This window comes from Oreochromis niloticus, linkage group LG7 (assembly GCF_001858045.2).
Source record: "Oreochromis niloticus isolate F11D_XX linkage group LG7, O_niloticus_UMD_NMBU, whole genome shotgun sequence".
NCBI classification, from domain to species: domain Eukaryota; kingdom Metazoa; phylum Chordata; class Actinopteri; order Cichliformes; family Cichlidae; genus Oreochromis; species Oreochromis niloticus.
Genome location: NC_031972.2, coordinates 3,050,713 through 3,073,280, shown reverse-complemented (window position 1 = coordinate 3,073,280; position 22,568 = coordinate 3,050,713). Strand labels below are relative to the sequence as shown.

General features: G+C 41.5%; 1 protein-coding gene across 4 annotated transcripts; it reads left to right on the top strand.

Moving 5' to 3' along the window:
- Window positions 1-229: 229 nt before the first annotated feature.
- On the top strand, window positions 230-17,569 carry LOC100698818 (solute carrier family 13 member 1). 4 transcript variants are annotated; one of them, XM_019360872.2, is made up of 16 exons: window positions 230-372; window positions 3,206-3,349; window positions 6,409-6,537; window positions 8,037-8,173; window positions 8,282-8,448; window positions 8,576-8,615; window positions 8,740-8,821; window positions 8,951-9,108; window positions 9,276-9,395; window positions 11,803-11,901; window positions 12,675-12,776; window positions 12,956-13,047; window positions 13,557-13,651; window positions 14,695-14,856; window positions 16,458-16,595; window positions 16,736-17,569. In XM_019360872.2, exons 2-16 carry the CDS (start codon window positions 3,230-3,232, stop codon window positions 16,868-16,870), a joined length of 1,776 nt encoding a protein of 591 aa, XP_019216417.1. In that variant the 5' UTR covers window positions 230-372; window positions 3,206-3,229; the 3' UTR covers window positions 16,871-17,569. The 4 variants fall into 4 exon arrangements, with proteins under 4 accessions (XP_019216417.1, XP_019216416.1, XP_019216415.1 ...); XM_019360871.2 differs by having other exon boundaries at window positions 3,203-3,349; XM_019360870.2 differs by having other exon boundaries at window positions 3,181-3,349.
- Window positions 17,570-22,568: the final 4,999 nt, after the last annotated feature.

The window sequence follows — 22,568 nt, the reverse complement described above, 5'->3', positions numbered from 1 at the left end:
TGTTTAGGGTGGTAAACTCGAGTATGCTCTCTGATTTTGAGGCTTTTTGGGGGGAACTCATGTAGCATCTCTGTAGACAGACCCACACGGACTACAGTGGGCGGCCAATGTGAACCCCAGTACTGCTTCACAAAAAAGAATGGGTGATGTCATGATGTCCATCTTTCATAAACAGTCTCTGGTTTCAGTGTTAATGTTCAACAGGTTCAGGTGACTGTGGAGTGATTTAAAGTGGTGCTCGGGATTTTATTTGAGTGAGACCTTCAAGACCATCAAGATTACGGTCAGCCAGGAGCAGAGGCTTCACTTCCCCATTTCCTTCATTACATCAAAACAGCACCTTTCAATCCTGAGGTGGCCAAGCTGCTAGAGGTGAGCAAACAGCACTCTTAAACTCATACACTACCAGTCAAAAGTTGGAACACCCTTCTCATTTAATGGTTTTTCTTTTTTTTCATGACTATTTACATTGTAGATTCTCAATGAGGGCATCAAAACTATGAATGAGCACATATGGAATTATGTAGTAAACAAAATATGTGAAATAACTCAAAGCATGTTTTATATTTTAGATTCTTCCAAATAGCCGCCCTTTGCTTTGATTACTGCTTTGCTCACTCTTGGCCTTCTTTCGATGAGCTTCACGAGGTCATCGCCTGAAATGGTTTTCCAACAGTCTCAAAGGAGTTCCCAGAGATGCTGAGCAATTGTTGGCCCTTTCACTCTGCGGTCCATCTCATCCCAAACCTCTCAGTTGGGTTTAGGTCAGGTGACTGTGGAGGCCAGGCCATCTGGCGTAGCGCTCCATCACTCTCCTTCTTGGTCAAATAGCCCTGGCACAGCCTGGAGGTGTGTTTGGGCTCATTGTCCTGTTGATGTAGAGATGTGTCTACTACTGGAACTCTGTGTGGCATTTATCTGGGCTCTAATCTGAGCTGCTGTTAACTTGCTATTTCTGAGACTGGGGAGTTGGATGAATTTATCCTCAGCAGCAGAGGTGACTCTTGGTCTTCCTTTACTTGGGCGGTCCTCATGTGAGCCAGTTTCATCGTAGCGCTTGATGGTTTATGTGACTGCACTTGGGGACACGTTCAAAATTTTGGCAATTTTCCGGACTGACTGACCCTCAGTTCTTAAAATAATGATGGCCTGTCATTTCTCTTAGCTGATTGGTTCTTGCCATAATATGAATTCTATCAGTTGTCAAATAGAGCTGTCAGCTATGTACCAACCTGACTTCTATACAACACAACTGAGGGTCCCAACCCCATTAAGAAGGCAAGAAATTCCACAAATAAACCCAGACATGGCACACCTGTGAAGTGAAACCATTTCAGGTGACTACATCATGAAGCTCACTGAGAGAAGTCCAAGGGTTTGCAGCACTATCAACAAAGCAAAGGGCAGAATCTAAAGTATAAAACATATTTAGAGTTATTTATAAATTTTTTCACTGCTACATGATTCCATATAACTTGCTTCATATATTTGATGTCTTAAGTGTGCATCTACAGTGACGTCATTGTGGTTACATTAAGGAAACAAAGATAACCCTTCCTGCTACAGGTGAACTGCTTTCACTGTATATGTTTAACAGCTCCACTGATTTGACTCTTTTATCTAAATAGTATAACCTTTAGGAGAATTCTGTTTCCTGGACAGATTTATCACACAGGTTCCTGTGCTTGGTAATCAAAGACGACTTCATTCAATTTCTAACTAAATCAATGAATAGTTAAAGCAAACTGTCTGCATATGACCACAGTGCACATCTTACAGTATGTTTTCATTATTCCAATTATTTGGACAAGATCTCCAACACCACTGGCTGAAATGCAATACAAACTATGATAGAGCCTCCACCTTTTATGGATGAAAGCAGATACTCAGTGCTGTATCTCTTTCCTGACCTCCTACATGTATGCTAACAGCAATTTCAACCAGAATTGTTATATTTGCAGTTGAGTCCAGTTCTTTTATAATATACCATACCTTAGATTTTAATTTTTACCCGTATTCCTCCTGTTCTGATGAGCCTTCGGTGAACAGCAGGCCAAACAGCCTAACTCAAGGTTCATTCCTTGAGTTAGGTGGCTTTTTTTAATGGTTGAATGATTCATAGGTCAGTGTTCAGTCTGTAATAGGTCAGCGTGGCTTAACAAGCAAAGCAAACATTCCTCTGAAAATAGTGAGGTACAAGGACTGGACTGAGTGAAACAGCAGCCACTGTCCAAAGAAAAGCTTTGAAATGTAAAAGCAAAATAGAAAGAAATAAGGGTGACTCAAGAATTTTGCACAAAAATGTCTTAATAAAATTAAAGTCTAACTCATAAAGCGAAGTGGTTTGGGTGCTGTCAGCACATTCCATCTGGAAAGGTTTTTAAAAAAATATTTTTTTGAATTTTGTTTAGTTATTAGTCGTGGGTCAAAAGCAACAGACATAAACTCAGCTAAACTTTAATGGATCTCTGAGGTTTTCAAGTTAACAAGTTAAAAGATAGCCGAAGTTCTTGGAATTCACACACTTACAGCCAGACACAAGACAAATATACTACTGTCAGCAGTGTCATGTCACGCTGATGCATGTTCTTTGGAGTATAGATAAAGACTCACCTTTACACAATAAGGTAGTAACTTTTGTGACTTAGGCATATACTCACCTATCATACATACTTTTGGTGCCTGCTTTTAAATTGTTGCTGACTATTCAACATTAATTCAACATTAATCCTTAAAAATCAGGGTAAATGAAAGAGTATTCCCTATGAACTGAAGAAGGAGGAAAACCTTAGAGCTCACCAAACCATCTACAGATACAGCATCATATTGCACGCTGGAAGCAACTTATTAGGTCTGTGTATGTATATTTGCTATGTGCATTTTAATAAAAATTATTCTCGATAAGTATATTTACATGCTTTATTTTTTGGTTTTTATGTCAGAGAAACTACTAACATTGTCCCTTTCCAGCACCACGCTTGCAATAAATGAAAAGCCTTGTCACATTAACATCTGACCTTTGTCTTAGTGGAGAGATAACCAGCGGTTACTAATGAGCTTTTGCTCAGGAAAACTGATATGGAAATATAAAATGAAGCCTCCAATAGTTTGAGGACTTCCCGAGTCTGGTTTCCAGCCTCTCAGTCTCGGTCAATCATTACCCTCGCTAACGTATCACAGCCGAATAACTGCAGGGTCACAGCAGGAACCAGCAGGAGAGACGAAAACGATGGGAGACAGGAGGATGCTGAAGAAGCTGAGCGAAGCACTGTGGAACTATTACACCCTTCTCCTGATCATCCTCACGCCACTGCTGCTGCTCCCTCTTCCTCTGGTCATCGGAACAAAGGTGCGTGCACAAATATAACGGGAACTGTATCCCCTCCATTACAATTTCATTTCAATGAAGTTGCACTAATCAGTGTTTTTAAACGGCTCCTATCATTATTTGCATATTGTGAAAAATGTTGCCACTGCTAGTTTTAATTGTATGGCACATAAACTTTATGATATGATCTCAGTAGTTAATAGTTATTGTAGAGTTTGTGTGATGATTTGAACAGTCTCTGTGCTTTGTTACGTTTACATTGGTTCTCTATTTGCTTTCCTATCAGCCAGTCATGGATTTGTACTAATACACTTTTCTTTAACTCTGAGCACTCTAAACTCTTTTACAGTTTTTCCCCTCACTATAAATACCACTAACAGACATTTGTGCTTAGTGCCAGCTGACCCTTGATCCTTTTGTAATAATGGCCATAAATAAAAGTTTATATACTATATATAAAATGAAAACACATAAAATGATACTTCATGGTCATTTTTTACGATTTAGGTTTAAAAAATAACAGGATTGCAAATTTGAAGAAAGAAAGTAAAAGGTCGTTTTTTTGAAGATGTTTCTACCAGCTTTTCTTGTGCAAGGCGAACTGAACCTTGCACTAATTATATTAGTACATGGGAATATAAACTTTATTTCAGTCTAAATTTGAATTTAGACTACGTTTAAGACCCCTTTAAAAATGGCAAAATATCATATTCTGCATGGGCGGATCTTAACAAAGTTCCAAGTAGAGCTTCTGTCATGTAGCGCTGTGTGGCAGGCAGGATGACGACCCAAACACAGGACTCAAACAAAAGTTTAAACTTGTACAAAAGGCCCATAAACTCAAAACAGCAGCTTTATCTGCTGGAGAAAAACTCTGGCATAGAATACAAAAACAAAACTAGAAACTAGAAACACGGAACCAAAACTGGGAAACTAGGAAAGACAAACACTAAGAAACTAGGGACAAGGAACTTGGAGCTAGGAAATCTGGAAAGACACACAGCACATGGAGAAGTTACATGAGGGTTAATGACATGACAATGGACAGAGGATAACACAGGGCTTAAACACACCATGAGGGAATTGGAACCAGGAGAGAAACAGAGCTGGGACTAATCTGACATGACGAGACAAGGGGGAAGAAAAACTCAAAACACTAAACAGAGGACACGAGACTATCAAAGTGAAACAGGAAACGCAGGACAAGCACAGAGACGCAGACTTGACACGGCCTCTCTGTGTGAGGATTTAAACGTATTCTACGTCTAATTCGACACAGCACACACCATGAGACCGGAAAGTGTGCGTCATGGATGATGTCAGCATGAACACTGTGTCTGAGGAGGATGTGCAGAGGTGCTTCAGACAGGTGAACGCACGCAAAGCTACTGGTCCGGACGGGATTCCCGGCTGTGTCCTCAAGTCATGTGCGTCTCAGCTGGCTGGAGTGTTTACACACATCTTCAACCTTTCCCTCTCTCTGTCTGTAGTCCCAGCCTGCTTCAAAATGGCCACCATCGTCCCTGTACCCAAATCCTCCACCATCTCTTCTTTAAACGACTGGCGACCGGTAGCCCTGACCCCCATCATGAGCAAATGCTTTGAGAGGCTGGTCGAGGACTAAATCTGCTCTGCACTACCCGACTCACTGGACCCGCTACAATTCGCATACCGCCACAACAGGTCCACTGTTGATGCCACAGCCCTGACACTACATGCTGCCCTGTCACACCTGGAGAAGAGAGACACATATGTGAGAATGTTGTTTGTAGATTACAGCTCAGCATTCAACACCATCGTTCCCTCGAACGACTTCCTGTCTGACAGACACCAGGTGGTCAGACTGGGCAGCATCACTTTATCCCACGTCAAAATGAACACTTGTGCTCCACAGGGGTGTGTACTGAGCCCTCTCCTGTATTCACTCTACACCTATGACTGCACGGCCACTAGCAACTCCAGCATCATTGTAAAGTTTGTGGACAACACAACAGTGGTGGGTCTTATCACCAAAGGTGATGAGACGGCTTACAGGGAGGAGGTCAGCGCCCTGACCCACTGGTGTCAAGAGAACCATCTCACCCTCAACGTCACGAAGACAAAGGTGTTGATAGTGGACTTCTGAACATGTAGGGAAGCACACACCCCCATCACCATCAATGGCACTCCTGTGGAGAGAGTGAGCAGCCTCTGTTTCCTAGGTATACATCTGGCGGAGGATCTGACGCGGTCAGTACACACAAACCAAACAGTGAAGAAGGTGCAGCAGCGTCTCTTCTTTTTCAGCAGACTGAAAAGATTCGGCATGAGCCCCCGCATCCTCAGGGCCTTCTACCGCTGTACCTTTGAAAGCATCCTCACTGGATGCATCACCACGTGGTATGGCAACAGCACCGCTTACAACCGCAAAGCTCACCAAAGAGTGGTGCGGTGTGCTGAAAGGATAATTGGAGATGAGCTTCCCTCCCCCCAGGACATATAGAAGAAACGGTGCCTGAGGAAAGATTGATACACCATTAGCGTTGCCTTTCATCAGTTACTGCTTAGGCTAAATCATTTTGATGTGTGAGGGCATGCAGTAATGGAAAATGAAAACGTCCCTCAAATGTGTTTTACAAAAAGTAACGATCCTGTTTTTGAAAATGTAAGGAGTATAAAACACTTATGCTTCTGTGAAATTTATCCATAAAAATATTAAATTTAAAAAAACTGAATAAACAAAACTGGTTCTTTCTGGATAATTTCAGTACAGACCCAGTTTTCTTGGGTTTTTTTAGAATTTGTATTATTTTTTTTAAATAAGGCACAGCATTGAAATGATCTGCATAAGCAAAGATACATACATGCAGAATTGTAACAACAATTAAGTTACATTTAGACAATGCTTCAACAGCCCAAATAATTACCTAAAGGTGTTTCGAGGTGGTTTTACTGTCTCCAACTTCTGCATAACATTCAACTAGAAATGAACTTTATTTATCTATATTTACAGTTATCAACCAAATACACCTGTGTGTGTGTGTGTGTGTGTGTGTGTGTGTGTGTGTGTGTGTAATCATCTTTATGTGTTTTCCCTGTAGGAGGCAGAATGTGGCTTTGTGATGCTGCTGATGGCGATATACTGGGTGACAGAGGTGATTCCACTGTCCATGACCGCCATGCTCCCCGCCATCCTCTTCCCCCTCTTGGGCATCATGTCATCCTCCAATGTGAGTCCTTCTGTTAGCAATCACAGTAACACAGGACAAAGTGTCGATGCTTTGAGAGTTGTTTTTCGTTATGAATGCACAGCAGCAGATGTGTTGCTCTGGTTCTGCCTACATGGAAAAAGAAGCACTGACTTCCACATTTGACACTCACCTGAAATTTTTGGCATATTCCTGCTTCTTTTCCGATTTGCTTGTCCCTCGTGTTATCTTAAAAATCTTAAAACGGCCCTGTTCTTCCATCCATCCATGTGATGAATGGATGGATGTTCCCAGGCAAGCTGAGCAGCATCATCTCTCCAGCTTGGTCTGGGCCTGCCCTGGGGCCTCCTACCGGTGCTACACGCCTAGAACACCTCATCCAGTAGGGGCCCAGGATGCATTCTAATCAGAGGCCCAAACCACCTCAAGTAGCTCCTTTTGAGATGGAGGACTAGGAGTTTTACTCTGAGCCCCTTTAAAATGACTGAACTCCTCACCCTATCTCTAAGGGAGATGCCAACCACTCTTCGGAGAGAGCTAATTTTGTCATTTGTATCCACAGTCTCCTTTGTTTGGTCACTACCCAGAACTTGTGACCATAGGTAGCTTGTGTACTCACCTCTCTCCTTACTACGAATGACCAGTACAGCATCTGCATCACTACAGACACTCCCTCAATCCGTCTGTCAATCTCTCACTCCCCTCTCGCCCCACTCATTAACAAGACCCTGTGATAGTTAAACTCTTCAACATGGGGCAGCAGCCCGCCCCTAACCCAGAGTGAGCACTCCACCCTTTCTGGCTGAGGACCATGGCCTCAGATGTGGATTCTCATTTCTGCCACTTGGCTGCAAACTGGTCCAGTGCACCAGTGTGAGCTGGAGGCCACAACTGATGAAGCCAGCAGAGCCACATCATGTTTGGTCTGCCAATCCAGAAGCACCACCCCAGATCTCCATCCAGTGTTCCAAGGTATGTCAACCAAGAGAGCTCTACAACATCTGAAGCTTTTAGGAACACAGAGTGAATCTCACCCCAGAAGCCTGGCCTCTTAAACAAGCCAGTGTCTCTCAACCTCATGCACTATCTCAGACTCCTTCCTCACCAGAGAGCTCATGTTCCATGTCCGCATAACCAACCTTGATAGCCAACGATCAGACTACAAGGGTCTCCACCCCTGACTGATGCCTGACACACATTGCAACTGACCAGTATGGCACCTCCTGCGTCTTGTGGGCCTACAGCAGAGCAGGCCTTGTTCTTCTCATTTGCAAATAAATATTTTTATTCTTGGACTCTTGGACTCTTCTTTATGCTCATCCAATTATTTAATAGTTTCCAGTGAATGTGTGTGTTTTTTAAAGCTGTATTTTTAATTGGTTTATCTGTTACTTGTTAACTCCCTGTATAAAATATTAATTGGCCACAAATTCAAATTAGAAAATGCTCTTCAATTTTTACACTTCTTCCTCAATTACTCTATAGCAGCTGTCTGTTCTAAAATCCCTTTTCTCCTCTAGGTGGCAAAGGAGTATTTTAATAACTTCCACTTCCTGCTTGTGGGTGTTGTCTGCCTCGCCACGTCCATCGAGAAGTGGGGCCTCCACCGCAGAGTCGCCCTGAGGCTCGTCACCTTGGTGGGGGTCAACCCTGCTTGGTGAGCGTCTTCTTTCTCTGCTGCTGGATTTAAATTTTGTATTTTTCTTTGAGATATAAGTGTGAAAGCTTCCTTGTTCCTTTTTGAACACACTGCTGTCTCCTTCAGGTTGTTGCTTGGCTTCATGTCCGGCTGTGCCTTCCTCTCAATGTGGGTCCAAAACACATCAGCTGTTACCATGGTGATGCCCATCGTAGATGCTGTTCTCCAACAGATTCTAAAGGCGCATGAAGAGGGATACTCTGGTGAAGACAACCCTACCCTGGAGCTGGACGGTACCTGCACAGACAGTATACTTTATAAAAGCACAAAATATAATTAAAAGTGTGAGATAGCTGTGTGTTTTTGAGCTTATAGTAGGATGGAGCTCGTGACCCTGACTATAATCTGTCATTTTTCCAGAAATCAACAACTGTACTGCAAAAAATAAAGAAACTCAGAGGTATGTGAAGCATGGGGATTCACTGCTGCCCTCTCTGTACCTCTGTGTTCTGTACCTCAGGGTGTTCTAAGTTTTTGTTTCTGACGTGCATGAAGAGCAATTGAATCCCTTATTCCTCTCTCAGTGACAGCACACAGCCAGATGTCCCCACAGAAACCTTCACTTCTGTTCAAATACCAGCAGAGTCACAGCCTGCAGCAGACGAGGTGCAAAAAAGCACCAAACAAACACAGAATAAAATTATTCTTTTGATATTTTTCCAGTGCTCATACATGTTCTGCTACTCCCAGTATTTCTGCTTCTCTGTCTTGATTTCTCCGCATTTTGTCTTACAGGCTGCAGAAAATGTACCCACGGCCTCCTGCAGGCGTCGGCAGGGCCGGATGCTATGCAAAGCCATGTGCATCGGCATCGCCTACTCCTCCAGCATTGGCGGCATCACAACGCTGCCGGGAACCTCTGCTAACCTCATATTCTCTGAGTACCTCAACCAGTAAGTGTCTCGAATCAGGTGTATGTTAATGAGACATATTGGCAGTGGTGGGATTAATGTTGCCTTCAGTGTTTGGTTAATTCAGTCTGCTGCACAGCCAGAATGAACTAAATGATTCAAAGACTCCATTAAAAATAATGTTTTGAATCCACTGTCTTTACATTCAGGGTTTACCCAGACTGCAACAGCATCAATTTTGGGAACTGGCTCCTGTTGTGCCTGCCCATCAGTGTTATCATGCTGCTGCTGACATGGTTCTGGCTGTACTGGCTCTTCATTGGCTCAGAGTGAGTGTCAGCATACCATCTGCAGAGCCAATCACCTGCTATCAGTGCTGTTCTATTCTGACTACTCTTTGTGCACACTCCATTAGTTATTTTATTTTGTCAGTTTCATCATCCTATTCTGATTTCTTTGCATTAATCAGTTAGTGGAAGCATCATCACATGTGTTATATATGTGTATATTATATATGTGTTTTATTGTTGTGAAGATTTATTATAGTTCAAAGCTCTGATGATGAATCAGTTGTTGGCATCTTTAACAGAAATGTCTGACTAGTTTTAAACTTACAGAAGTTGCCAGCAGCTTTTCAGAGAAAACTAAAGAACATATACATGGAGGAGAGTCATAGGAGAGGTGGAGAATAAACTTAACCTGGGTGTCTACTGTCTTGTGTAGTCTGGGAGATGATTGAATGTTAGGGTGGGTACAGTTTCCTCTGCGGTGGGGTCGGGTGGGTCCTGTGGGGCTGGGCAGTCCTGCTGCCGTAGGCCCCGATCTGGATGGGCCTGGGCTCCCTTGCCTTGGTGGGTGCCGAACAGGGTTTTAATAGTTTTGCAATTTTCATTAGTTTTTATTTTTATTTCGTTTTGACTTCAGATTTTCAATTTTATATTAGTTTTAATTAGTTTTTACCAATTGTTTGCTAGTTTAGTTTAGTTTTTATTTTTTGGAAAATCCTTCGTTTCAGTTTAGTTTTGATTAGTTTCAGTTATAGTTTTAGTTGTGTTTGCAATAAAGTGTAACAAAATCCCAGTTTCATCATATCAGTCATTCTCTTCTGCTTATCCTTGGGTATGTTGCTATTCCAGCTACCATACCCTGCACCCTGGACAGGTCGCCTGTCTGTCGCAGGGCTAACACGCAGAGACAGACAACTCACGTTCCCACCTATGGGTTCTTTAAATAAATAAAGGCAGATGAACAACCATTGATACCAGGCAACTATAAAATGTATATCTTGGCCCCAATGAGACTATTAACTCTTGCAGCACCGGGTGTTAAGGCAATTGACTCACACAGTTATGTAGATATCCCAGTCCTGTTGTCTCGGGATGCATCACGCTGCCTTGCCTGGGGTTAGCTTCTGTTTCTGGGGATGAGGGTTGGACGTGCTCCCTTACCTTCTCCAGGTAAGCTAGGTTAGCCTTCTTGTGTGAGCTTTTCAAGTGCACTTTAAGGTTTGTGGGATTTTTTTCCCTTTAGAAATGTCCCTCATAATTTGTCTCTTTCCACTACAAGACATTTGCTTTATCCAAAACACAGTCATATTCAAAGTAATCCCAAATTGGACTCTGGCGCTTTCTCCAGACTTTTCCTGACATGATTCTGCGCGTGGACGGTGCAGCAACACAGACGACTCGACTAATGTACTGCCACCTGCTGGCATAATGAGACACAGCAAGAAAAAAAACCCTGGAAACTAAACTTCATTTTCACCCTTGACTATTGTATGACACGCACACATCAACGAAAACTAAACACATTTTTGCTATAAATTCAGTTAATTTTAGTTAGTTTTGTGAACACTCATTACAGTTTTAGTTAGTTTTCCTTTTTTTGTTTTTATTTTTATTTCCGTTAACGAAAATGTTTTTTCACTTCTAGTTTTCGTTATTCTGTTAGTTTTCGTTAACGATAATAACCTTGGTGCCGAAGGACGGGGGTGCCTACTGTAAATCCATTGGGTATCTTTGTTGGTCTTCAGACAACAATTCTGACCACTAAAGAACCAAATGGGACAGGCAAAAAAAAAGCAAAAAAAAAGAACATATACATGCTGTTTGACAGTTTTTACGATGTTTTGCTACCCCATTTAAAATAGGTTAAAGGTACGATTTTTATTTTAAAAGTCCAATCCTCACCAAAAAGAACAATGCTAAAGCATTTTCCAAAAACCTTGGTAGTATGACTTCAGGACATTACAGAGCAGGCATCACTAACAACAGGAAGAACTCAGGGAGGGGCAGCCATTTATTGTGACTGGTTAGGAAGTGAGGATAAAAGAGAGGAGAAGGCTAAACTGGAGAACATAGACAAACACAAACTACAATCCTCAGTGCATGATGGGAAGTATGGGAAGTAGTTGGCAGCATAACTAAAGCTTGGTTCATGGTCACCTGATCAAGATCTAACTAGAGATTTAACAAAAACAACATTTTTAAGCCTCTCTTTAAGTAGACACAGTGTCTGTATCCAGAATCCAAGAAGATCCAGGAAAACTCCTGCATACAAAGTGCTTCTCTTACTCCAGATTATTTTAGAGCAAAGACTGAATTTTATCATCAGTTTGACTTAAATAGTAAAATTTCCAAGATTAAAATAAAATGTATCTGTCTCTCTCCCTCTCACACACACACACACACACACACACACACACACACACACACACACACACACTGTCTCGTGCAGCTTCAAGTTCCTGTGGCAGTGTCGGGGAGAGCAGTCTGAGAGAGAGAGGGCAGTGAAAAAGGTGCTGGAAGATGAGTACAAGAAGCTGGGAGCCATTAGGTGATCTCTCATTTGTTTATTTACACACTCATTTATTCATCAAAGTAATCAGTTTGATCATTTTTTCATTCATGTGTGATCATTACTGCTGTCAGGCATTAAGATGTCCATTCATCCATTCATTTGCTCATTTCCTTTTGAGAAACAAACAATATCTTCCCTGTGTTCTCATTCAGTTCGTTAATATTTCAAAGTTTACCCCAAAATCCACTTCTCCTATTCTCCATCTTTCTTGTTGGGATGAATATTTAAATTGTGGTGTGATGTATGCAGTGTTGGTGGCACAGGATGTTGGTTAGGGATTTACAGTGGATCTTAATGCATGCTCTCTCATCCAGCTAAGAAATCCCAGAATCTGGACGTAGCATTTTCAGTGTCATCCAAGTGAATTCTTCAGTTTCAGCTGACTGCAGGTTTCCCCAACCTTATAAACAATACATTTGCATAATGATCAAAACTGCCACCACGGACTGACAGTGGGCTGTGAGGTCAGCTTCATGACCATTAATATGCAAATTGTTTGACCATTGATCAATGGCCACGAGAGCAGAGGAGCTCATATATATATACCTAACTGTTAAAATATAACTGATTTAAAGAGCTATATTTTTATTCATGCATTTATTTAACTATCCACAGTGTTTTACAGTACCTTAGATGGTCAGTTGTCATGCCAATGCTGTCATTCATTTTACTTGTTGATCAATTATTGACAGAAAAACATTCCTATGATAATTTATGCATTCACACATTCATTCATTCCCTCTCCCCAGTTCTCAGGAGATCTTCACTGGGGTGGTTTTTGTGGTGATGATTTTGTTGTGGTTGACCAGATCTCCAGGTTTTATACCCGGCTGGGGTTCCCTCTTCCCTCAGTGAGTCACAACCTTCTTTTATTGCCTTGGAAATTATTCAAAATTATTCCCACAAAAAATACGATACAAATGATACAATGACAAAGACCAGGCCAGATTCTTTGGGAAACATGCATTTTTATGATTTTTCACAGCAGCAATGAACCATGACCCACCTGATCATTTTTTCTGTTTTTCAGTAAATCCAACTACATCACAGATGCCACTGTGGCTCTGGTGCTGGGCGTCCTTCTCTTCTTTGTACCTGCTCACGGACCTTCCAGAAAATATGGTAAATGTATGAAATGTGGCTTGTTGTTTAGTCGGATGTTGAAGGCTAACACAAGTACTCTCAACCTTTTTCTTTATGAAGGGCAACCAATCAGTTATATTTGAAACCTTGTTTCAGGCAAACCTTAAACCAAGGGGCTACACCACAGACCACTATGAGATAAATAAGAATTATTATTAACTGTGAGTCATGCAAAACTGCTCCAAGAATAAGGAGCAGGAAATTAGCATAATGGGTTGAGTTTAAGTACTGTAGATTTACTCAGGTTGTTTTTTCTTAATTCTTCTTCATGCAGTTTTCCTACACTACATTAATCTCACTTCGTTGGTTATTGCTTCCTATGCATTTCAAGCTTTTACATAAAAGAGATATAAAAACTTGAGGCTGCACAGACATGTGTGAATACCAACAATCAGTGAAGTTTTAACAATCATTTAACTTTTTTAACACATCTGTTTTTCAGCATCTGTCCCATCAGTCCCAGTAAATGTTTTTCTCTCTCAATTCAGAGTCCATGATTTCCTGGAAAGAGTTTCAGGCCTCCATGCCGTGGCAAGTTGCCCTGCTGGTTGGTGGAGGCTTTGCACTGGCTAAAGGTGCAGAGGTAGGCTGAAATACAAATCACAATACATCCAGAACAGTTTCCTTGAACAGAGCAAGAAGAAATTCAGTGCAAATGCTTGTAAGGTTTTCACAGCTGACACAGAAAAATCTCAGGTCCAGACAAAAATCAGCACTCTGGTGTAGATCGTTGGGACTGACAGGAATCTTCACTACTTCGTCACTCATCCAAGTGACTTCTTCAGTCTCAGCTGACTGCAGGTTTCCAACCTTATAAACAGTACATTTGCATGATGACTGAAACTAGCGCCACTGAATGAACAATAAGCTGAGAGGTCAGTTCCTTGACCATTAAGATGCAAATTGTCATGACCATCAATCAACAACCATTGATCAAAGATCACTGATCAATGGCCATGAGTCCCATTCACAGAGAGTTGGGGAATGGCTGCAATCACAGCATTGTAAGATGGTGACAGATGTACCCTTAGGCCCCCTCCTCGATTCAGAGATGGTCTTTCCCTTTTCACCTAAATGGTCTCCTTGACTCCGCGCTCAAACCAGCGTTCCTCCCTGAGTGATGAAATGTTTCTCCCACTGAAAACGCCACGTCCAGATCAACAGAATCAGCCTTTTGAGATAAATTGGCTATGATTTGTCTAAAATTGAAATCATTAACTAATGAGCAAATGGTTTCACTGTCAGACCAGCACGTCCTCATCGCATCTGGTCATGTGTCCACAAACATCATCTCAAATCTTCAAAATGGGCCTTAAGTTGTTGTAAGTGTGGTGTGATGAATGTGCGGCTGAGAGCCAAGAGCTGCAGACGTGTATAATAAAGATGGCTCTAAACAACAACCTCTGGACCCACCGTGTCTCAGTCACACCACAGGTACCTACATCCATCTTTTGTAGCGTCTACACCAACATGATGAATAGAAAAGTGAACCAAAGAAACTTGTCTCTTCAGAACTTGAAAGAACTGACCTGACCCTCCATTTTACAAAAAAGAAAAACTGTTAGTTTTATTAAAGCTGGTATAAAATCTGCTGTGCACTTAATGTGTGTGTTTGTTTGTGTGCAGGAGTCAGGTCTCTCTTTGTGGGTGGCCAGGCTGATGACACCTCTGGGCGACCTCCCGGTCTTAGCAACAGTCACAATTGCCTGCCTCATTGTCACCACGCTAACAGAAGTGACCAGCAATGCTGCCACTATCACCATCTTCCTCCCCATTCTCTCCCCACTGGTTAGTTCAGTGTTTTATACTGTACAGATCTGCTGAAAATTTGATTCTTGGAGTCTACTAGAGTAGCTTTGCATGATTCACAGTTGAAAATAATCTTTGTTTATCTTACACTGAGGAGTCCCTCAGTTCACGGTCCCTCCCTTCAAGCCTAATTTCTTCTGACTGACTGCAGCTAACAAACAAACCACGTGAGGGATAAGCAGCATTGTTGCCATCGTACAGACCTGTTGACTGAAACTTAGCTTGTCTTGAATATGAGCGTCCACTAAACCAGCTCATCATCGCTTGACACTAACTTCATTTTTTTAAAAATCCATTTTTTCAAGGACAAACTTTTCACATAAATGCAATGTTGTGTATATGCATTACACGAATTTTGCATAGTTTCTTGCAAATTTCTAAGTGTGTAAAGGCCTTAAGGGTAATTACCTGATATGTGCGACTGTAGACATACTTTTCTAACCACGTTTGACACAATGAGCTCCTTGCTCTCTCTCGTCTGTAAATGCCAACCTCTAGTTCCAAAAAGCCAATATAGCCAACACTGAATTCCCCAATAAAAGGGGGATGTCAGGTTGGCTATTTCCATCTTTTACATACAGTCTTTTTTGTCTGATGTTACGAAATCAGTTTCACCCCGGTTCTTTTTTATTCCTCGGGCATCCAGAGACGGCACCGGACTCAGTAGTCATTTCACAAAACCTTTACTCATCTTCATTCATCTTCAGTTATGCATCCATCTTCTAGAAGGGGAGATGTGCAAGGCTGGTGTCCCTCTGCAGATCTTCTATTCCTTTGTTTGTTACAGTCAGCTTTATAGAAGTGACCCCATCATAAAACCCCCATGGTGTGCTGCAAACTCTGTGTGTGTGTGTGTGTGTATGCACGAGCACGTGAGTGCCTGTGTGTGTGCGTACCCGTATGTCTATGTGAGTGCACGTCAATGACTATATACGCGTACCTGTGTGTATGTGTGAGTGCACGTGAGTGAGTGTGCATGTAGGTGTGGGTGCATCGTAACAGTCAAAGCACTGTGTGTGTGTGTGTGTCTCTGTGTCAGTGACTTCCTGCCGGTCATAAAAGTAATCTCCTCACCCAAGCTACACCAAATTCCTTTAGACAACATACAAAACATTACAGGCCCTGAGACCCCACCCTGCATCCACTGGGCCATTGGACTCTTGTTGTCTTACATTTACATTTAAGGTGGAGAGTCTCCTGCAAACCTACTTCTAAGTTATAACAATTATGAGTTTTTATTAAAGGTACAAGCATCAGCATCAGCATCCCCCAACTGTAGCTTCCTGTCTCCTTCTATGACAGCAGACCCCCAGTGTCCACAAATTCCTTTCTCTCTAAACAATTACACACACTCAAGCCTACAGCTAAGCCAAACTAAAACACACAGACAACTCCTTCCTTATTCCTGTGATCTAAACAAATTTAACACATCATATTACAATAATTATTTTCTTGTACTCACACTGACCTGCCACAAAACAAGTGGTTTACTTCCATCAATGACACTACTGTGTATGGAACACTAGAGACTGTTATTTCACTAGTTTATGAAATATTATGAGAGATTGTTCTCGTTTCAGGCCGAGGCCATACATGTCAACCCTTTGTATATCCTGATCCCCGCCACCCTGTGCACATCCTTCTCCTTCCTCCTGCCAGTGTCCAACCCGCCCAATGCTGTGGTGTATGCCTATGGACACATCACTATCATGGATATGGTGAGTTCTGTGATAAGAAAAGAGAAGCAGACACTAAAAATAACTCTTTCACTAAATGTATGCTGGCCATAATTCACAAAAACATCTGTATAACATTCATCCTCGACTGCAAGCCTCATGTCTTATCATGTCTGCTGTAGGTGAAGGCGGGGCTTGGCGTCAACATGATCGGAGTCCTCGCCCTCCTGCTGGCCATAGCAACTTGGGGAATTCCTTTGTTCTCGCTGGATACGTACCCTGAGTGGGCACCGACCTTCAACTCCACGACGCCTTGATGAGCGGACCCCGGACGTAGTTTTCAGTGGTCAGAATCCTTAAAGAGACTCCAAGGAGATTCTTGCTAGAGTGATGTTAGCCAGGCTAAAAACTAAAGTTAAAAGCTGTTAAAAATAAATTATTGATCTTTATGTTTGTTTAGTTTAAAAGATTTATCTCTTAAGTTTGAGTTAATGGGCCAGGAGCTGCAAACGTCATCCTGGAGTGTAATGCAGTTATGTCAGATGCCACCAGATTCTCCCAGTTACTCATAAGGTGTCGTTTTGCATTAGTATACAGTATATATTAGTATATATTAGTATACACTTATTGTTAGACTCTAATAATGATTTCCACAACAGTAAATCTGCACACTGGAAAATTTGTGTAGCAACCCCATTTCACTAATGCCATAACCCATCAGAAGGGAGAAAAGGTTGATGCCACTCGGCGTGCATCTATGCAATTAGATGACTTAATATGTTTCCACTTTTAGCTGTTAATTGGGTCTCTGCTGTTCGACCCTTTTCTATAGATTTCTACTCAGGGTTTAATTCTGTGTTCTTAAATCCTGTCTCTGGCAAAAGCTGGGACACCACACTGGAAGTGGCACATTTTTGACTGGCTCAGGGATTTGTGTAAACCCAACATGAGAAGTTTGGATATGCGTGTGTGTTTTGTTTTTTAACGTTTTAAATAAACTGCGTTTCTCTGACTTCTAGTTTGATTGTCCTGTGAGATCCTCAGTGAACTGTTTTTGGATGGCCTTCATATGGAAACACACAGCTAGGGAAAAGTCTCGTGCCCTTCCTCTGCTTGCAAAAGTCAGTCTCTCTGGGATAACAAAATATCTCCTCCACCAACACATATGAAAGGTTAATCAAATGTGTGTTTCTCCATGATATAGCTTAATAATGTCAAGGTTTGGTGCTGTGGTGGGCAGGATGAGGACCCAAACTCATGGACACAGAAGGATGAACTCAAAGAAAAAGCTTTTATTGCGCTGTAGCAAAAACTTGGACATTACAAACAACGGAAAAACAAAACCTAAACTGGAAACTAGAACACTGGTAAATACAGAGCTGGGGAGTTACAGGACGTAACACATAGCACATCGAGTGGTACAACATAACACAGGGCTTAAATAAGGGAGTAACGAGGGAATGGGAAACAGGAGGGAAACACAGCTGTGGCTAATCAGACATAATGAGACAAGGGGAAGCAAAAGTAGATACACTGCACACAGGACAAGGACTATCAAAATAAAACAGGAAACATGAGACATTCACAAAGACAGACATGGACTTGACACTGAGACATAGAGACATGACTGAGTGGGGAGACGAGTGATTAGACGTGGAACACAGGGAAGGCTAAGTAACAGAAACCTAGGAACTAAGAATATAACGCAAGCAATATGAATAACAATAATGCAAAAATATAAATTAACCAACAAACACAAAACACTGGGTCACAGACCGTGACACATAAAGGAATTATGAAATAATTCAAAGTTCATTAAAGCTTTGAAATAACAGTAATGTTCTTATTTTTTTCCTACAACACATCACTTCTGCTTAGAGAGACGTCCGTAATCTCAGTTAAGGAAGGTCGTATACACATTAAAACTGACTACCAAAAAGACCAGCTGTGTTGGTGGTTCCAGTTGATGCTTGATCAGGACCCGATGAATTCAGTTCACTTCAGGGAAAGCACCAAATCACAACAATGGTCTCAGGGTGGTTTACATCATAAGGTAAAGACCCTACGATGATAGCAGTAATACACTGTTTATCCATTAAACAGTTTCCCCCTTAAGAGCTTCTCAGTGTCTGAGATGGGCGTGGCTATGCTGTCACAATCGTGGACACCTAACACTGGTAATCCAGGTAATGTCAGTGAAGCTTGCTACATATTTAACACATGTTAACAGGTTAAGATTAACATTGTGAAATGTTGTATTTTAACATAAACTATGATCAAACTTAAAAATCCTTCTGCTCACATCTAAGCTTTTGATTAATCAGGCCCCATCTTATCTGAAAAACCCCACAGTGCAGTATCACCTCAACAGAGCACTTCGCGGGCTGCTTTAGCTTCAGCTTTCAGTTTGGATTCAGGAGGCAGAGACCCTCTCCACTTTCAGGATTAGGCTTAACTTAACTTTCCTTTTTGATAAAGCTTCCCAACAAGACTTTTGTAGGGTTTTGTTCTTCCTCACACTGGAATTCCACACATAAGCAGTGCATTCAAAAATGACCCTAAGGAGACGGGCTGCTCGGTTACATTCTGAACACTTGAAAATGTTAAATCTAATCCACAGTCAGGGACCTTTTTCTTCAACAGGAAATGTCAGACAGCGTCCATCTGATCCAGTAGTGCTAACACTGTGGATCCACCACTCTCAATAGTCTGGGAGCTGCAGACCTGCTGTGAATGTGGGTCAGCATTAACAACCAGGAACTCAAGTGCAGCTTTCTCCCAGTCTCTTGATGCTTTCTAATTAATGGCTGCCAAATACACATTAGATTTAGAGGCTATGCCACTATGACATAAAATTTACTCTGGCAATAACAAAAGATTGAAATAATTTTATAGTTATTTTCAAAATAATTTATTTCAAGTAATTTAAAAAATAATAGTGCTGTATATATTAAACCCTCCTAAGCCCAAGAACGCCTCTGGCCTCAGAGGCATGTGCCCACTTTTCAAGCGTGTCCATGCAGCAGCTTCTACAACCTTCATATCTGCTGTTTTTGTCTTGTTCTGCTGCCCCCAAGTGGCCAAACTCAGGTATTTACACTGACAGTTCATTTCCAAATGACTGGTCAGAGGTAGTGAAGAAGACAGCTGAGTGACATTCTGGCATCATTCATTTCAGGTTGTTTTGTTTATTTTGCTTTTGTTATTTTTCCCGTTTTTGAAAGATATTCTGCCGTTTTGGAAGCCGGTGTTGTGCCAGAAACTGATAAGCAGTTTTGGGTATTTGCCAAAAAGTGAAAGATTTTATTTGAATTTTAAAGATGAAATTAGATTAAAATTAGATAAATGACTTGTTGGCCTTTAATATGTGAAACATCTGTCAAATGTATCTCTCATGAATGATATCAAGTCATCTTCAGCCTTCAAACAACATTCCTGTCACAAGGTAGAAGCTGCAATCAGTTTTTTGGTAGTGACTTTCACATATCCTATTTTTATCCACTTTAAAAAAATCATTGACATTAAAATTGTTTTTAAGAGAGATGTAGCCAAGAGGGCAGGGGAAATGGAACAAATATAACACAATAGTTCTATAAAATGTTTATTTCTAGACCAAAAAAGTCTGGATTGGTTATAATTTAGGTAAAATATTAAAAGAGACATAAAGATACCTGTAAAGGTCATCTCTGTATTTTATATATAACCCCTTTGTAAAACCTGTTTACTACAGTCTTTTTACCGATTACACACAAAAAACACACATATAACTTTTTGGCACAGCAACAACTTACTACCCCAGGAGGTGGATTTGAAGTATCTTAGGGTCTTGTTCACAAGTGAGCTGAGAGTGGAGGGTGAGACTGGCAGACGGATTGTGGTGGGCTGTTCTGATCTGCTGTGGTGAAGATCGAGCTGAGCATAAAAGCAAAGCTGTCGATTTACCATTCCTGACTGAAGATGGAAACAAAAAACTTTGATTTTTATCTTCTGTGATATTTGAAGTTGTTAAAAAACAGACAGCTGTTCACCTGTGTACAAGAAGCACAGGCATGAGGGGGAAATGTTGTCAGAACGAGTAACTGGAACAGGTGAGTGGCTCAAAGCTTTGGCTCAGTCCAGTAGCTTTTCACTCACTGCAGTTGGGTCCATATATATGTGGACACTGACACAAGTTTTGTTTTCTTACCTGTTTACTGAAACATATTTCAGTTATAGTTATATAATGGACATGGACATAGTGTGTAGACATTCAGCTTTCATTTGAGGGTATCCACATTCAAACTGGAGTTTCAGCTTCTAACATGTGCCACCCTCTTTTGAAAAGTAATTGGACAATTGACTCAAAGGCTATTTCATGTGCAGCTGTGAGCACTTCCTTTGTTATTATCATTATCAATTAATGCAAGGCCTGGAGTTCATGTGAGGTGTGGTGCTTGCATTTGGAAGATTTTGCTGTGAACAGACAACATGCGGTCAGAGGAGCTCTCCATGCAGCTGAAACAAGCCATCCTTAATCTGCAAAAACAGAAAAAACCTTCTGAGAAATTGCTACAATATTAGGAGTGGTAAAGTCTACAGTTTGGTACATCCTGAGATAGAAAGAAAGCGCTGGTGAACTCAGCAACACAAAAGACCTGGACATCCACAGAAGACAGCAGTGGTGGATGATGGCAGAATCATTTCCATGGTGAAGAGAAACCGCTTCACAACAGCCGACCAAGCGAACAACACTCTCCAGGAGTGTCACCCTGATGCACTTTTTAAACTATTCTCTCGGTGCCATTGCATCTCATATGGATTTTCTCATATGGATTTTTCAGTCAAAATGCAGCTCTGCACAAAACTCTGATAGTGTGTTATATCCATGTCTGAATCATAAAATACACAACACTAACATTAATAAGTGCCTGCAGCCTCCCACAGTCTGCAACCCAAAAGCAAGAAGGATGCGCGTATTTACGCACGTGGCAAAATAAATTCATTAATTATCTGATCTGACGTGTTCTTCAGTCGCACGGGTCAATTATGGAAAGGACCTCACACAGTCCGCCCTTATCTTAAGCCTTGGCTTCTCCTTCATTTATCTAAGTTAACATCATGTTCTGTGAAACAAACACGCGGAAAACCTGCACGAACAATGTGTTCTTAAACGACCACACTCCCTCACTGCTGCTCATTTGTGCTGCCAGCCAGTTCTGCCCGTGTTTTTATAAACAAAACAATAGATGAACACGTTGTTTGCAGCCCACCTGCAGACATTTACACTCCCGTGAGAGCATTTTTGCGGCTTTTAACAGCAAAACGAAAACAGCGGGCCTTTAAACCCAGCGGTAGTTTTTGGATACCAGAGCATGCCGTATAACACGTTTGTACTGACCATTGATTGAACCGACGGTGAATGTTTTATTCATGCAGCGCTACGTGTGGTCGAGGCAGATGGGAACATTTTAGTCCCGTGTCCTGGGTTTTAGCACTAAACACCGTAAGCCTGCTGTCACGCCTGCTCTTCTGCACGGTTATTGTGTCCGTGGAGATAGCGTGGACTTGTTTTGCAAGTATATGACTCTGCTTTATTGTATCTCAATTAGAATCAATCTAGTCTTTGCTGGACACTTATTATAGCTTTACAAAGCAGTGATGTCATATTTCTTACAAATTCTGCTGCCTTGTTGGCCACATCTCTGTCAGGAAAGATATTTTTAATGTCGTTGAGACTATTTAGCTGAATAAATAAAGAAAACTAACTAAAACTAACTAAATGTAGCTTCTTCTTTGTAACAGCGATGTTGTCTGTGGCACAAAGTGACTTTACATCATTCATGAGAGGTAGGTTTGACATTTGTCTGACAGATAATACGCCAACAAGCCGTTTACAACACTTTAAATACGTGCAATCATTTTTTGGCAGACGATCACGGGGGATAATAACTCCCACAGCACGTATGCGCAAGGTTTATTTTATCGGCTTGTTTTTTGGAGAAGAGACTGCGGGTTTAGCTGATTTGAGCTACTCTC